This window comes from Piliocolobus tephrosceles, chromosome 9, assembly GCF_002776525.5.
Source record: "Piliocolobus tephrosceles isolate RC106 chromosome 9, ASM277652v3, whole genome shotgun sequence".
NCBI lineage: Eukaryota > Metazoa > Chordata > Mammalia > Primates > Cercopithecidae > Piliocolobus > Piliocolobus tephrosceles.
Window position 1 is genome coordinate 118,876,199 of NC_045442.1, and position 16,733 is coordinate 118,892,931.

The 16,733-nt window shown below is 46.2% G+C and overlaps 1 protein-coding gene across 2 annotated transcripts in view; it reads right to left on the reverse strand.

Moving 5' to 3' along the window:
• Nucleotides 1–16,733, reverse strand: part of CAMK1D (calcium/calmodulin dependent protein kinase ID) — a 507,832-nt gene that overhangs the window by 295,308 nt on the left and 195,791 nt on the right. For both annotated transcript variants that reach the window (XM_023223230.3, XM_023223231.2), the window contains exon 2: nucleotides 1,239–1,370. In XM_023223230.3, coding sequence (XP_023078998.1) covers nucleotides 1,239–1,370 — 132 coding nt within the window. The remainder of the gene's footprint in view (nucleotides 1–1,238; nucleotides 1,371–16,733) is intronic.

Here is a 16,733-nt window from a genome sequence, read left to right on the forward strand (position 1 = left end):
AAAGGAAAGGAAAGGAAAGGAAAGGAAAGGAAAGGAAAGGAAAGGAAGAAAGAAAAGGAAAAGGAAAGGAAAGGTAAGAAAGGAAAGGAAAGAAGGAGGGAGGGAGGGAAAGAAAGGAAATAAAGAAAAATCTGTTTTATTTCTATTACACACAAAACTCAAAATAAAACTCAATGAAGAGGTAAGCACTGAAACAGTGAACTCCACGCAGCCTGCTGGGTGCCAGGTGCCATGTCTGTGGCAGAGAATGGGAGAAACCATCGGAGCGTGCGGAAGTAACACTGGCCGGGTTGGTATTCCAGGCTCTGCCACCCTGGAGCTGCAAGGCTTTGTACACATGACTGTATTTTATGAGCTTCATCACCTTATCATAAATAAAACAGTAACAACAACAACAACAACAGTACTCATAGCAGTGGCAACAGCACAGACCTTTACTGAGCACTTACTACGTGGTGAGTGCTGCAGTGAGCCCTTCACAAAAACATCGTAAGCAGCATCTCACCAAATCCCTACAACACCCTGCCAAGGAGATGCCAGAACTCCATTTTACAGAGGAGACTCAGGGCCCCGTAGCCGGCCCACGGTCACTCAGATATCATGAGTGGCAGGGTCTCGGTTCACAAGCAAGTCTACCTGACAGCTGTGCTCTTTGGAACTGAGAACTACTTCCAGCCATGGCCGTGAATGTTTTTTTTTTTTGAGACGGAGTCTCGCTCTGTCGCCCAGGCTGGAGTGCAGTGGCCGGATCTCAGCTCACTGCAAGCTCCGCCTCCCGGGTTCACGCCATTCTCCTGCCTCAGCCTCCCGAGTAGCTGGGACTACAGGTGCTGCCACCTCACCCGGCTAGTTTTTTGTATTCTTTTAGTAGAGACGGGGTTTCAGCGTGTTAGCCAGGATGGTCTCGATCTCCTGACCTCGTGATCCGCCCGTCTCGGCCTCCCAAAGTGCTGGGATTACAGGCTTGAGCCACCGCGCCCAGCCGGCCGTGAATGTTATAAGACATGAGAGATCTATGGGAAAAGTGCTTTGAAAGTTGGTTATCATTTGCAGAGTCCTCTGGGGGCCCCTCTGCCCCCGAGGAAAGTCTGCCTCCGGGGCAGGCATCCTGTAGGACACGGGGGCCAGGAGGTAGGGAAGGGAGGAGGGGAGGTGTTGGGGAGGGGGGGAGGGGGGAGGGGAGGAGGGAAGGTGTTGGGGAGGGGAGGAGGGCAGGAGGGCTGCCCTCCAGCACTTACTTTCTCAGGACAGCTATCTCATTCTCTATGCTGCTTTCCTTGCCCTTCAGCGCCTTCTTAGGGATACACTTCACCGCAAAGAGCTTGCCAGTTGCCTTCTCTTCAGCTAAAACCACTTCCGAAAAGGCCCCGCTGTGAACAAAGAGGGAGAAAAGAACACTTAGATGCAGGAGTCTGGTTTTGCAATAGCTCTATCCACCCTACCACCAAAGTTTGAGTAAACAATAATGACGGCTTAACTGTAAGCATTACTGTTACTTTTATCCACCATGGCTCCTTGCCAAACATCTTTGTGCAAACAAATACACAGGGGCGTCCGTCCAGGCACAGTGGCTCACGCCTGTAATCCCAGAACTTTGGGAGGCTGAGGCAGGTGGATCACCTGAGGTCAGGAGTTCAAGACGAGTTTGGCCAACATGGTGAAACCCCGTCTCTACTAACAATACAAAAAATTAGCAAGGCGGGGTGGCACACACCTGTCATCCCAGCTACCTGGGAGGCTGAGGCAGGAGAATCGCTTGAACCCGGGAGGCAGAGGTTGCAGTGAGCCGAGATCATGCCACTGCACTCCAGCCTGAGCGACAGAGTAAGGCTCTGTCTCAAAAAATAATAATAATAATAGTAATTTTTAAAAAAAAGAAGTACACAGGGGCAGGCATGCTTTCCTGCAAAGGGACATGTGGATGTGGAGGTCAATATGGTGAGGCCACCTCCCAGTACCAGCTGCTGCACAGCACAGTGGCGTCACTTTGGAGCCCACAAGAGGTTTCTTCTACAGAAAAGGACTGGATCCTTCTGCCGGTGTCAGCTCTCCCCACCTCCACGCAGACCAGAAAGTCACACTAAAACCCCCAGGTCCTCACAGGCTTTTTCGTCTAGAGGAAATTTCAGAGCGCTCTGCAAACACTGGACTCCTTCTCCCAGCTGGGTAAGGATATGACGCAGTGTGAGCAGCGTTGTAGGTGGTCCAGACACAGGGTCATTAACTGGTCCGAGGGTACGAGTGCTCACCAAGCAGCTTGAATCCTTTTTAAACCAAAGAAACTCACAACAAGGGCCATGGAGTGGGGAAGACTGTCCTGCCTGAAAATACACATTTCACTCTGCAACGGCATCTGGGGCTGGAGAGCCCATTTCTCTGGAGGAGCCCCTTGTGATCAGGGAGCCCCAGAGCCAGCACCAAGACCACCTCCTTTACTGACGGCAAGCAAGCCCTGCACGCAGAACTCCACTAATAACCCCGGCACGGAACAGGCTCCTCCGTCATCCCCAGATCCTCCAGATCCCAGCTCTGTGCACAGGGAAGTACCAGAGCCCACCAAGTCGTTCTCTGTCCTGAGACTTTCAACTCCTGCTTCAAGAAACCAACGTTCCTGTGTCCGGAGAAACCACTGGAAGCGCCAGTGTTATGGTAATGCCAGGGCTTCAGGCATTATCTTCTTCAGTCCAATGGTCCCCAACCTTTTTTGGCATCAGGGACCAGCTTCATGGAAACCAATTTTTCCATGGACCCGGGCGAGGAGGGTGGTTTTGGGATGACTCAAGTGCATTACATTTCTTGTGCACTTTATTCCATTTTTTTGAGATGGAGTCTGGCTCTATTGCCCAGGCTGGAGTGCAGTGGCACAATCTTGGCTCACTGTAACCTCTGCCTCCCAGGTTCAAGCGATTCTCCTGCTTCAGCTTCCTAAGGAGCTCTCCTGGCTAATTTTTGTATTTTTAGTAGAGATGGGGTTTCACCATGTTGCCCAGGCTATGCTCTCGAAGTCCCGACCTCACGTGATTCACTCGCCTCGAACTCCCAAAGTGCTGGGATTATAGGTGTGAACCACCATGCCCAGCCACTTTATTTCTATTATTATTACACACTAATGTATAATGAAATAATTCTACAACTCGCCATAATGCAGAATCCGTGGGAGTCTGAGCTTGTTTTCCTGCAACTAGACGGTCCCATCTGGGGGTGATGGGAGACAGTGACAGATCATCAGGCATTAGATTCTCATAAGGAGCGTGGAACCTGGATCCCTCATGTGCACAGTTCACAACAGGGTTCGTGCTCCTATGAGAATCCAGTGCCGCTGCTGATCTGACAGGAGGTGGAGCTCAGGCGGTAACGGGAGCAACAGGAAGTGGCTGTTAAGTACAGTGAAGCTTTGCTTGCTTGCCTGCTGCTCACTTCTTGCTGTGTGGCAAAGTTCCTGACAGGCCACATACCCTACCGGTATTGGTCTGCGGCCTAGGGGTTGGGAACCCCTACTTTAGTCACTGTCAAAGAGATTCCTGAACACAGGGAACACCCTTCCTCCTCCTCTCCTTGGCCTCCTTACAGCAATGCACACTCTGTCACAATCCAAGGGAAGGTAAATGCATGTTTAAAATTCCTTTCCAGCGAGAGGAATTCACTTCCACTCAGTGCAATTAACTTCAGGACAGCATTCCCACCGGCCCATGAATGCTCATGAGAGAAGCCTGTCTATAGCTTCAAGGTCTGTTTTAAATTATACAAACCCAAGGGACAGAACATAGTCCTTCCACAAAATATCCCAGATGAAAAAGATCAGAAGCAGGATCTTCTGCCCAAATCCACAAATTATTCATCCGTAGGATTCTCCCCTCAAAACACTACGTCCCAGAAGCCAAACCTTCTAGAACCTGCCAGAACAATCATCATTAAATATAAACACATAAACCCACCACAGGTTTATCACAGAGGGATACACAGAGTCAGGCATTCCCAGTGACACCGGCCATGGCCAATGGCTTTTGTCCAGGAAACTCAAATCATAACAATTCCAGAGACGGCCCCTGAGCCCGTGGCCCATCCCTCCTCACTCATCTCTAAGCCAGGGGGAGACAGGTGACTGCACCTCACAGAGTTCTCAGGTGGGCCAAGACCCTGAATGAGGAGGTACGTGTTCCCCCTCACTACCCTCCGGGAGGTAGAACAAGAACTATGTTAAAGTATGAGAAAAATCACTGGGGAAAGACCAAGGTTCAAGCACCACGGGTGGTTTAATACCAGATACTTCATTCATTCATTCATTCATTCAGTCAGTCAGTCAGTCAGTCAGTCAGTTTCCCTGTTGGCCACTTGAGTCCCTAACGCTGATGACACCCCAGTGTTCCTGAGTTTGTTGGATTTACTAAGTCCATTTTCCAGAAGGTGGAAAAGCCCTTTGGCAGCAATGACCACGGACAAGGGCTTGGGCTGGGAACCGCAATCAGGCCCCTTTCCTCCTGGGCTGCCCCTCGCTGCACTCTCCATCCACAGGTGCTCCTTCCTCTACGGAATCCCTGTGATCAGAAATGACCACGGCCAACGCAGAGGGGACACCCTGCTCAATCGGACCCTTGGGAGCCTATAAGAGAAAAGCATTTCCTTGCTTGGAGGAAATGGAGTGAGAAGTGAGGTTGCCGCAGGACTCAGACCGAGGGACAAGAGATTGAGGAAGGGACTGAGGGGTCTGCTCAGAGCCAGCACTGCCATGGCAGGAAGCTGACAACACGGCGAGGCAGTAGTGCCCGTGGAGCTAGGGTTTTTCTGCCTTTGTCCCTGGTTAGGTGGGGATGGGCTATGTGGTCCCCTGTGGAGAAGGCAGGAGAACGGCACAGAGGTATGTCAAGAGAGTCACATGCTAAACGGCCCAGGCTTGACACCACATGACCAAGAAGTCTCCATCAGAAGATCCTGAGTAGAGTCACAGAGCCAAGGTTCCAGTCGCATTCTCTGCAAATGCAAGTCAGCACGCAACTCCACGCCGAGGTCTATACCCAGAAGTGAAAGCAGGGAATGAACAGGTGCGTGGACAGCCACAGTCACAGCAGCATTATTCACAACAGCCATGAGGTGGCAACAACCCTTGCATCCACTGGGGGACAAATGGATAAAATCTGGTCTACACATATAACAGTAAATAGCCACAAATAGCAATGGAATTCTGACCCATGCTGGAACACGGATGAACTCTGAGGACACTATGCTAAAGGAAATAAACCAGATACAAAAAGCCAATACTGTATGATTCTACTTACAGGAGGTGTCCAAAGTCATCAAATTCATAGAGGAAGAAAGTAGAACTGTGGTTGCTAGGGACTAGGGAGAGAAGGCAATGGGGAGTTCTGTTTAATGGGGACAGAGTTTCCGTCTGGGTAGACGAAAAGGATCTGGAGGCCAGGCACGGTGGCTCATGCCTGTAATCCCAGCACTTTGGGAGGCCAAGACAGGCAGATCACTTGAGGTGAAGAGTTTGAGACCAGGCTGGCCAATATAGTGAAACCCCATCTCTACTAAAACTATAAAAATTAGCAGTGTGTGGTGGCACATGTCTGTAGTCCCAGCTACTCGGGAGGCTGAGGTGGGAGAATCACTTGGGTCCAGGAGGCGGAGGCTGCAGTGAGCTGAGATCACGCCTATGCACTCCAGCCTCGATAACAAAGTGAGACTCCGTCTCAAAAAGAAAAAAAAAAAGGTCTGGAGATGGATAGGGCTGATGGTTGCACAACAACGTGAATGTACTCGATGCCACCAAACTGTACTCTGTCAGATGGTTAAAACAGGCCAGGCACGGAAGCTCATGCCTATAATCCCAGCACTTTGGGAGGCTGAGGGGGGAGGATCGCTTGAGCCCAGGAGTTTGAGACCAGCCTGGGCAGCACAGTGAAACCCTGTATCTACAAAAAATTAAAATATTAGCCAGGTACGGTGGTATACACCTGTCATACCAGCTACTTGGGAGGCTAAGGTAGGAGGATCACTTGGGCCCGGGAGGTCAAGGCTGCAGTGAGCCATGACCACGGCACTGTACTTCAGCCTGGGCCATAGAGCAAGACCTTGTCCCCCACCGTACCCCGCACCCCACCCCCCAAAAAAAGTTAAAGTGGTAAAGTTTATGTTATGTATATTTCACTGCAATAAAAAGATAAACATAAAAGGTCTGCTTACTTCTAATCAATGATGTTGCCTGAGGACGGGTACATTGGAAAAACTAGATAGACCTTTTCACTAAATACCTCTCTAAAGGACAAAAAAATTATATCAACTGTACAGTGCCAGCTGGCGTGAGCAACTTGATATTTACAAAGGACTCTGGCATCTATCAGTGAATCCATTCCTTACAGCAACCCCATGAAGCAGACAAGAAGTTACTGCCGTCTCCATTTTACAGATGAGGATACTGAGTCCCATCACACAAGTGGTAAAGGGCAGAAAATAGAACTCGGTTTCCTATTGCCTCCGAGGTCCTTTCTCCATGAGTCTGATACCCAGACTCATTAAGAGTCATGGGTAGTCATGGGCTGATACCTATGGCTACCAGGGCGTGCGCTTGGCAAGCACTGCAGGTGACAGGGATGGAGGGGTTAGAAGACCCTGTCGTCAGATGAGCTGCCATCGCTCCAAGCCCGCAAATCCACCTGCTTTATCATTTAGCCAAACAATGTGCATTTACCTGCTTTAAGCTTTCGAAAGACAAAGTTCTCTGGCCTTCTTAAGGGATATAAGATTACCATAAACTGTTATTGTTCCCACAATAAACAGAAATCACTTGACACTTCCCCTGTTCCAGGAAATTTAATTAGAAACATCAAACACAAAGCTCATGAATGAACAGTTTCAGCACTCTCTATGTAATTATATAACACAGTGGTGTGTGTGTGTGTGCGTGTGTGTGTGTGTGAGAGAGAGAGAGAGACAGAGGAGGGGGGTGTCCTTGTGACAAGAAAGGCTACAGCAAGGAAAATGTTCTGAAAACCTACAAAGACTTCCCGCAACCCAAGAACATAAATTCCAAGGAACAAAAGCAGGAACAGAGTGACAAAGTTTTAAAAAATACAAAGAGGTCAAAGCAGGTTGCACTCTATAGGCTATAAAACACAAGCACTGTGCGTTTAAAGCTGAATGATGGAGCACTCCAGCCAGACTGAATCATGCTGGCAACTTGAAATTGTCATCTGGGCACAGCTTGCACTGGCCTGGAGCCCGTGCCCCACTCTTCTCTCTGTAGTTCGCCTTCTTCCTCCACCACCACTTGACTGGACCCTCGTGGGCTGGGCCTCCCAGGGGCCTCCCAGTTGCTAAACCCAATGGCTTCTTCTCACTGCTCATCCTACTGGTTTTTGCCTTGACCTTCTTCCTAAAATTCTTTGCTTCTTGGTTCTACAGCATAGTTCTCTCCTTCTGCCTCTAAGTCCATTTCCTTTCCACCTCCATCTCCTCTTTCTCCCTTCAAACATCAATGCGCCCCCAAGGGTTCATCTGCAACCCTTCCTTCTTCCTAGTCTGTATCCTCCCCATGGAAATCTCAGCTGTGTCCACAGTCTCAGCCCCCTCTGTCCTTTGATAGTCTCCTAAGCTTCATCCACATTTTAATCTCTCTCATGTGCAAACCTTACCTTCTCCACCCACAAAGGCCCTTCCCAGCCTCTCGAGAGCACGATAACCAAAGTGAAACACAGCTATCTTTACCCCAAAACTTCTCTCTTTCATTTCTACTAATCGGTAATGCGGCCTAGAAACCTATCTACTTTACTGCTCTGTCTCTGTCATTTCCATCGCCAAGTATGTTCAGGTCTTCCACTTGAGACAAGAGTCTCAAACGCCCGCCTGTTCCTCCATCCCTTCACTGTTCCTCTGGTTCATATCCTCCTCTCAATTCTGCAATACCTCCACCCACTCCTTCCTGGTCCCGTAGTCCCCAGCAAGCCCACTGCTACCTGCTACCTCCTGTTACTGAAATTACTCTTCTGGAAATAAGATTTGATTATGTCATTACCCTACTTAAATCGTTGAGGTTTCATGTCTATGGGATCAAGTTCAAATCCCTTTGCAAGTTACCCATGCCACTCAAAGCTTTTCTAAACCTGACCACAACTTTGCAGGCTCATCTGCCACGACAGCCACTGTCCCCAACACAAACACTCCCAGCCATATACAAGTCACCTCAACCCAACCACACCACTCAACAGGCAGTTTCCCGAACACACAATGGCCTTTCACACCACTGGCCTTTGTTCAAGTTCTGCCCATCCCCTCCTTCCCTGAATGTCATCCATTCCTTTTTCATTCTGCTTGGCAAAATTCCATGTCTTTTTCTTTCTTTTTTTGAGACAGAGTCTCACTCTGTCACCCAGGCTGGAGTACAGTGGTGCTATCGTGGCTCACTGCAACCTCCGAATCCCTGGTTCAAGCAATTCTCCTGCCTCAGCCTCCCGAGTAGCTGGGATTACAGGCACTCACCACCACGCCAGGCTAATTTTTGTATTTTTAGTAGAGACGGGGTTTCACCATGTTGGCCAGGATGGTCTCGATCTCCTGACCTCGTGATCTGCCCGCCTCGGCCTCCCAAAGTGCTGGGATTATAGGTGTGAGCCACTGCGCCCAGCTAATTCCAAGTATTTTTCAAAGGCCCAGATGGTATATTTCCTCCTTTTTCCTTCTTGGTTTTTTTACTGTGAGACAGAGTCTCACTCTGTCACCCAGGCTGGAGTGCTGTGGCATCATCTCGGCTCAATGCAACTCCCGCCTCTGGGGTTCAAGCCATTCTCCTGCCTCAGTCTCCTCAATAGCTAAGACTACAGGCGCACACCGCCATGCCCAGTTAGCTTTTTTTTTTTTTTTTTTTTTAGTAGAGACAAGTTTTCACCGTGTTGGTCAGGCTGGTCTCGAACTCCTGACCTCAAGTGACCCACCCACCTTGACCTCTTATTTCCTCCCCTTTTAAGGTTTTCTCAATTGCTTCTCACCCAGGCAGAATGATGCTCTCCTTCTAAAAAATGTGGCTTAAACGTACATTATCTATCCCATGTGCACATCCCATTACAGTCCTTGACATGCTTCCTATACAAGAATGGGAGGTGCATGTATTCTGTTTCTGTGTCTCTAGACCTAATAATACTTGTGCCAACTGGTGCTCAAGACAATTCTGATGATCACCATTATTGGGGGCTCTCCTCTGATTCTCCATCAGGCTCTTCACTCTTCTCCTGTGCTGTAGATCTGCAAAGTAAGTAATGTATCCTAATGACCTTCTACTCAACACCAGTACTATCCACTCAACACTAGTACTATCCACTCAACACTAGTACCATCCACTCAACACTAGCACTATCCACTTAACACTAGTACCATCCACTCAACACTAGCACTATCCACTTAACACTAGTACTAGAAAACAGTACTATCTCTTTTCTCCTCCATAATATGTTTCTCTAAGTTTCTATGCAAGCCTGTACAGAAAGAACCTCAAAGGTTTCTCTTGAGGCATAAAAATGATTTGAGTCCCTCCTGATTTATTTTAAAACATGCACTTACGTGCCTGAATGCTTAAGTAATATTATACAGTGGAATAATCCAGAGATCACTGTTTGTTTTGACTGGAAAAAGTCTTATATTTGTTAATTTATGATATTTTCTCCCTATAAACCTTCATCCTTGTTGAATAAGTAAAATTTGGCAAAAAGAGACAGCAGATTTTTATACACATGAAAGAACTTTAGAAAATGCGTAACTGTGGGAGAAATAAAAATTCCAGTGTTTCAAAAGCTGCATTTTTTCAAGTTGTGACAAGACATTTATTTGAATGATAAAGAAAGCCATTATTCTATTTAAGAAACACCAAATTTCCATCAAAAAGGAATTTCTGTGATAAATTACTGGAAAGGTCAAATAAAAATTTAATCTTGAAATGCTACATGTTTTCTTCACCTGATGATAGGCTGTACAAATTGCAAAAGTTGAATCCTTCCTCCTTTTCCCCACATTTCAAAGAAAATCAAATCATCACCCACAGGCAGCTCATCCGATTATAAGCCAGGTGCCTGCAAAGGAAATAATCTTTTGAGAACCAAATTTCCAAGACTAAAGGAAACCATCCCATCCTCCATAGTGATGAAAGAACTCTAAATGACTACTTAGACTTTTAACTTCATAAATGATGGCTCTGGAAAATAAAAGCTGTTTTGCTTTGCTTTATCTAGTCAGTTTCAGTGGACTGTGGCGTTACGATGGTTGGCTCTCCATGCTGTTAAATGTATACCCAGTCCTCTCTGAGTGAAATGGTCTGAGGTTCAAGCGACCAGCGAGTGACAGGGCAAAGAAAAGAAGCGGACCCGGGCTCAGGGAATGTTCTTCCTGAGTTCCCCGAAAAAGCAACACAAAATGCATGTGCCCTAAGGATGCCTTCGCTAAAAACAGACATTTAAGGGCTCGTGAACTGGTTTTTCACCCTTCTCCTGTGCTATATTTAGGCATGTGCTTACCTGTAGTTAAAAAATTATCATAGAGTCATTCTGACTCCAGCCATCTTAACTCCAGACCTTTAGCTTATGCTGGGCCCAGAACTCAGAACCAAGCCAAGCCCAGAGATATGCTGGCTAACTCCCTCCTCACGACCAATTATTATTGTAAAAAATGGAAACAAGAAATCTGTTTCTATCCCAGTTTCTCATAATGTTTTCCAGTTTCTAATACCTTTCATCTTTAACCTAAGGTTGTTAAGAATAATCGGGCAACAGCCAGGCCTACGTAGAGGCTAACACCTGTAATCCTAGCACTTTGGGAGGCCAAGGCGGGTAGATCACATGAGGTCAGGAGTTTGAGATCAGCCTGGCCACCATGGCGAAACAGATCTTTACTGAAAAAATACAAAAATTAGCCGGGCGTGGTGGTGGGCGTCTGTAATCCCGGCCAACTCGGGAGGCTGAGATAGGAGAATCACTTGAACCCAGGAGGTAGAGGTTGCATTGAACCAAGATCGTGCCACTGCACTCCAGCCTGGGTGGCAGAGCAAGACTGTCTCAAAAAAAAGCAAAAAAAACAAACAAAAAAACCAATAATAGCTGGGCATGGTGGCTCACACCTGTAATCCCAACACTTTGGAAGGCCGAGGAGGGTGGATCACCTGAGATGAGGAGTTCAAGAGCAGTCTGGCCAACATGGTGAAACCCTGTCTCTAACTAAAATACAAAAATGAGCCAGGAGTGGTGGTGGGCGTCTGTAGTCCCAGGTACTCGGGAGGCGAGGCAGAAGAACTGCTCGAACCCGGGAGGCGGAAGTTGTTGCAGTGAACCGAGGTCATGCTGCTGCACTCCAGCCTGAGCGACAGAGTGAGACTCAGTCTCAAAAATAAATAAATAAATAAATAAATAAATAAATAAATAAATAAATAAGTGCATGTTATTTTAAAATAAATTCTTTTCTCGGACAAGAGCAATTTAATCACAAAATGGTCAAAATTGTAGCCTCCGAACAATCTGCTGTGACTTGCACATTTTAAGTGCTCCAAAACTGTTGGTCAAATGGAACTGTTGAAACCTGAAAAGGACTCCTCTGACTTTTAATGAGAATCAGGAATTCGGGAGCTGTCTTTTTGATTCATGACAGTTCACTAAACCAACCACTGGGTGAAATTATATCCATCCCAAATTAGACCAAGAAATAATCAGATGATACTGAAATGATCTGCCCTATTAGCTTAGTGTAGCTATTATTGGTGCTTTGCCTTTCTATGCTTTTTAGTCATTCTACATACAAATCAGACTGACTGTTATTAACTTTATGAACAGCATCACTTCCAGCCTATTGCCCCTACCAGACTGTGTAACTGGGTCTGTAGACGTTACCCCCTGGCCTCCGACCATAAATTAAAATGTTCTTTTCTACCAATCGTATTATTTTCCCCAGTGTCACGTCACCACAATATTAAAGGCTGGTTTTAAAACACTGAAAAGCTGGGGTACCACGGCTCATGCCTGTAATCTCAGCACTTTGGGAGGCCAAGGCAGGAGGATCACTTAAGACTAGGAGTTCCAGACCAGCCTGGACAACAGGATAAAACCCCATCTTTACCAAAAAATAATTCAAAAATGATCCGGCCATGGTGATGCATGCCTATGGTCCCAGCTACCCATGAAGCTGAGGTAGGAGGATCACTTGGGCTGGATGGCTGAGACTGCAGTAAGCCATGACTGCACCACTGCACTCCAGCCAGGGTAACAAAGAGAGACCCTAAAAAAAAGAGAAGAAGAAGAAGAAGAAGGAAGGAAGGGAGCAAAAAATGAAGTTGGTGGTACTTGGCTTGAGACCGGCTAGGAAATAGACAGGTGCCTTTTGATCCAGATCAGAATCAACTCTTAAAACGGAAAAACCTGTTTGCTAACCCTAACCCTTACAGACCCCAGAGAATTCGAATGGATCGTAACAGTAGTGAAGTCAGCTGGGCGCAGTGGCTCACGCCTGTAATCCCAGCACTTTTCGGGTGCCGAGGCAGGTGAATCACAAGATCAGGAGTTCGAGACCAGCCTGACCAACATGGTGAAACCCCGTCTTCAAGAATACAAAAATTAGCCAGGCGTGGTGGCACACGCCTGTAATCCTAGCTACTCATGAGGCTGAGGCAGGAGAACTGCTTGAACCCGGGCAGCGGAGGTTGCAGGGAGCTGAGATCACATCATTGCACTCCAGCCTGGGTCACAGAGCGAGACTCCATCGAAAAGCAAAAGAGAGAAGGAAGAAGGGAAGGAGGGAAAGAAGGAAAGAGGGAGGGAGGGAGGGAAGGAGGGAAGAAAGGAGTGGGGGAGGGAAGGAAGGAGGGAAGGAGGGAAGGAAGGAGGGAAGGAGGGAAGGAAAGAAGGAAGGAAGGAAGGAAGGAGGGAAGGAGGGAAGGAGGGAAGGAGGGAAGGAGGGAGGGAAGGAGGGAAGGAGGGAAGGAGGGAAGGAGGGAAGGAGGGAGGGAAGGAGGGAAGGAGGGAAGGAGGGAAGGAGGGAAGGAGGGAAGGAAGGAGGGAAGGAGGGAAGGAGGGAAGGAGGGAGGGAAGGAGGGAAGGAGGGAAGGAAGGAGGGAAGGAGGGAGGGAGGGAAGGAGGGAGGGAGGGAGGGAGGGAGGGAAGGAGGGAGGGAGGGAAGGAAGGAATGACAGTAGTGAAGTAAATGGTCTCAATGTTCAATGTCTACGCAACTCTCCCGGCAGAAATTTGGCAATTTTAGAAGTGACTAACTCCTTCTGATAGAATCTTCAGCTAAAAATCTTCACTAAATCGCATACCACTAATGACATTTTGTAGTGCTAATTCAGCACATTGACCTAAGAAAAGCCAGGCCCAAACTGGAAAATAAAGTTCTGCCAAGCAAACACAGCAAAAAGACTTGCTTTCACATGCTTGAAGAACAAATGTGTCCAAGAAAATGGATATCCAACTTAGATACAATGTCTATTCATTAAAATGTATCTTTTAAAGCCCTCCACCTGACAATTACATAGTAAGCCTTACATTTGTTTATGCTAATGCTTAAGCTAAAAGTATTAAAATTCTATTTCTTAAAAAAAAAAAACAAAAAAAAACTGTAACTCGGGTTCTTATTAACTAGGACCGGTGCCTGACCAACCAGTTCAAATTAGAAACATATCCTTAACTTTAGCAAGTAGATGCTTAGGAACAGAGAGAATCCTTCAAAACAGTTATGCTTTCTCACTGAAAAATTCTCATCTTCCTCTTTAACTGGCAAATTCCTCAATGATAAGCAATCCTGTATAATAGCTTCAAGAACCATGATGAGACATTCTCAAATACCCACACGATTAGCTTAATTTTTGTCCAGATCAATTTTCATTCTGAGTACAATCCTATGTCTGAAACCGCCACCAGGGCAGGTCTAGGTTATGACAATACTTGTCACAGGGAGAAGGCATCAAAATGCTGACACAATCATTGCTTGTGACACTTTGGTTTCTGCAGGTGTTTCTGTGGCACTAAATCTTTACTGTTCACAGCCTCTGATCCAAATGCAGAAGACAAATTCCACATGAGAGCTCTTAAAAACATGCTTCGTTTAATAGCACTCCCTGCTTTCCTCCTTCACTTCTCTGACAGGCTCCCACATTTTATCTCTGCTCTTTTAATGCCATTTGTTAAAGGTTGATATGGAACCAACGTGAGTCAATCTTTTTCTTTTTTCTTATACCAACAGGGAGCACCTATCGAAGCCTGGTTTTTGGAGGCAGAGGCAGAATAAAATATTCAGGGCAGGCACGGTGGCTCATGCCTGTAATCCCAATAGTTTGAGAGGCCAAGGCAGGAGGATCACTTGAGGCCAGGAGTTGGAGACCAGCCTGGACAACACAGCGAGACCCCCAACTCTACCAAAAAAAGAAAAAGAAAAAATTAGCTAGGTGTAGTTGCACAGGCCTATCGTCCTACCTCCTTGGGAGGCTGAAGTGGGTGGATCACTTGAGCCCAGGAGTTCAAAGTTACAATGAGCTATGATCACACCATTGCACTCCAGCCCACAGTGTGACAGAGTGAGACCCTGTCTCTTAAAAAAATATTCAGTTCTTTTTGAGATTACAAAATCTCCTTATAGCTACAGCGTAAAAAGCTGGCAACACTCAAGAGCAAATAAAGTGTCCACGTGGGCCATGCACGCATTTGTTGCCAGGGTACATTTTCCATGGATGACAAAGGTACTGACTTGGATGAAACTGCAACCCCCAGGATACTCTCTTTTTTCATCACCTGTGTGGACCTCTTCGACAGCACTTCTCACTGTGGTCTTCCCAGATCTCCTGCTGGAGACAGATTTCTCCCTGCAGAGGTGGCTCTTCAGAGCGGAACTCCCCTTTCTCACTCCCATCCCTGATGGTGGGGGAACCAGACCTAGCAAATGCTCATGTTCTGCTCTCTGGCTGCTACAAAAATCCAACACGCTCCTAATGCCAGCCGCATAGCCCCATTGTCACATGGTGGGCAAAACCTGAATGGTGAAGTGGCGATGGGACAGAATGTTCATGATTAATCCCAACAGCCCATCCCTCATCCAGCCATTCCCATTCACCAGACCCTCTGACTTTAGGCACTCTTTTGAGCTTATTTTCATTCTCATTCAGGGCAGATGTCTCAACAAGTAACTTAAAGGAAAATTCTTTTAAGCTTCCTGCTAACTAAACACACATCAATACACTCTTTAAGTATGCTTCAAGTTATTCCATAAAAAAACACAGAGTCCTTATGGGTAAAATAATTACTACATTTAAGGGACATTTGGCTGTGTCTGTGTAAAAAAAATCAATATTCTGGCTTAAAACAATCAATAAAAGTTTGCAATAGCAGAACACTGGAAAAATTCTAAATATCCATTAATAGGGCACTGGTTAAGTAAGTTACAATCTAAAAAAAAAATGGAGGCCAGGCGTGGTGGCTCATGCCTGTAATCCCAGCACTTTGGGAGACCAAGGCAGGAGGACTGCTTGAGGCCAGGAGTTTGAGACCACCCTTAGCAGTGATCCTGTCTCTACAAAAATAAATAAATAAAATAAAAACTTAGCTGAGCATGGTGGTGTGTGCCTGTAGTCCCAGCTACTTGAGAGGCTGAGGCAGGAGGATCACTTGAGCCCAGAAGTTCAAGGCTGCAATGAGCTATGATTGCACCACTGTCCTCCAGCCTGGGCAACACAGTGAGATCCTATTTCTAAAATTAAATAAATAAATAGATAAATAAAAATACAATGGAGGACTATGCAGTCATGTAAAATAATTAAGTAGATTTACGTGTATAATACAGAATTATTCCCAAGATATACTGTTAAATGCAAAAACAAAGATGCAGAACATTGTGTATATTATATTCCCATTATTTATCCCTATTTTACAGATGTGGAAATTGAACTCATCAAGGTTCAAGAAGTTGTCTAAATCTCAAAGCTAGTGTCTGGAGGGATTTTGACTCCGGTGTGACGGGTTGATGAAATGCTGCTGCTGGCAAGGTACCCTGGGACATTTTGAACATCAGAGGAACAGCGTGCACACAGTGCAGCCAGCAGTGAGAAGGCACGAGGCCTTGAATAAATGACAGAAACAAACAGAGCCAGTTGATATGTAGTATTCTCAATCCTATCAAATGTGTTTTAGATCATTTTTGTGTTCTCTGACATCCTTTTGAACAGAAACAGGTAAGCATCCTCCCTAACAATGTGGTATGCCTCTGCCAGGCAGAAAATTCATTTATGATCTACATTTTCATTTATGCTACTGAATGATATAAAAAATACCTTCTCTATTTTTCCTTTAAAACTGCTCCCCTTTCTTCTTACTTTAGCAAGTGTTCGCTTCATAACTGGCTGGATCTCCCTACACTAGCCCGAAACACCCTGCACATCTTTTGATCACTGAGCTGCACCTTGGGTAATTTAACAAACAAGGCTGTTAACAGAATTTGGTCAAGATGTAAACTATTCTGTGCTTCCTTATATATATAAAGTTGGAGGACAGAGAACAATTCCTTTCCCTGAGAAAACAGGTTATTGTACAAAGTATGAAGCTTCCCTAACCTAATCATCATCATCATTATCATCATCATCACCATCATCATCATCACCATCATCATCATCACAGTCATTATCACCATCACCATCATCATCATCATTGCCATCACCACAGTCATTATCATCATTTTCACCATCATCATCACAGTCATCATCACAGTTATCACCATCATCATCATCT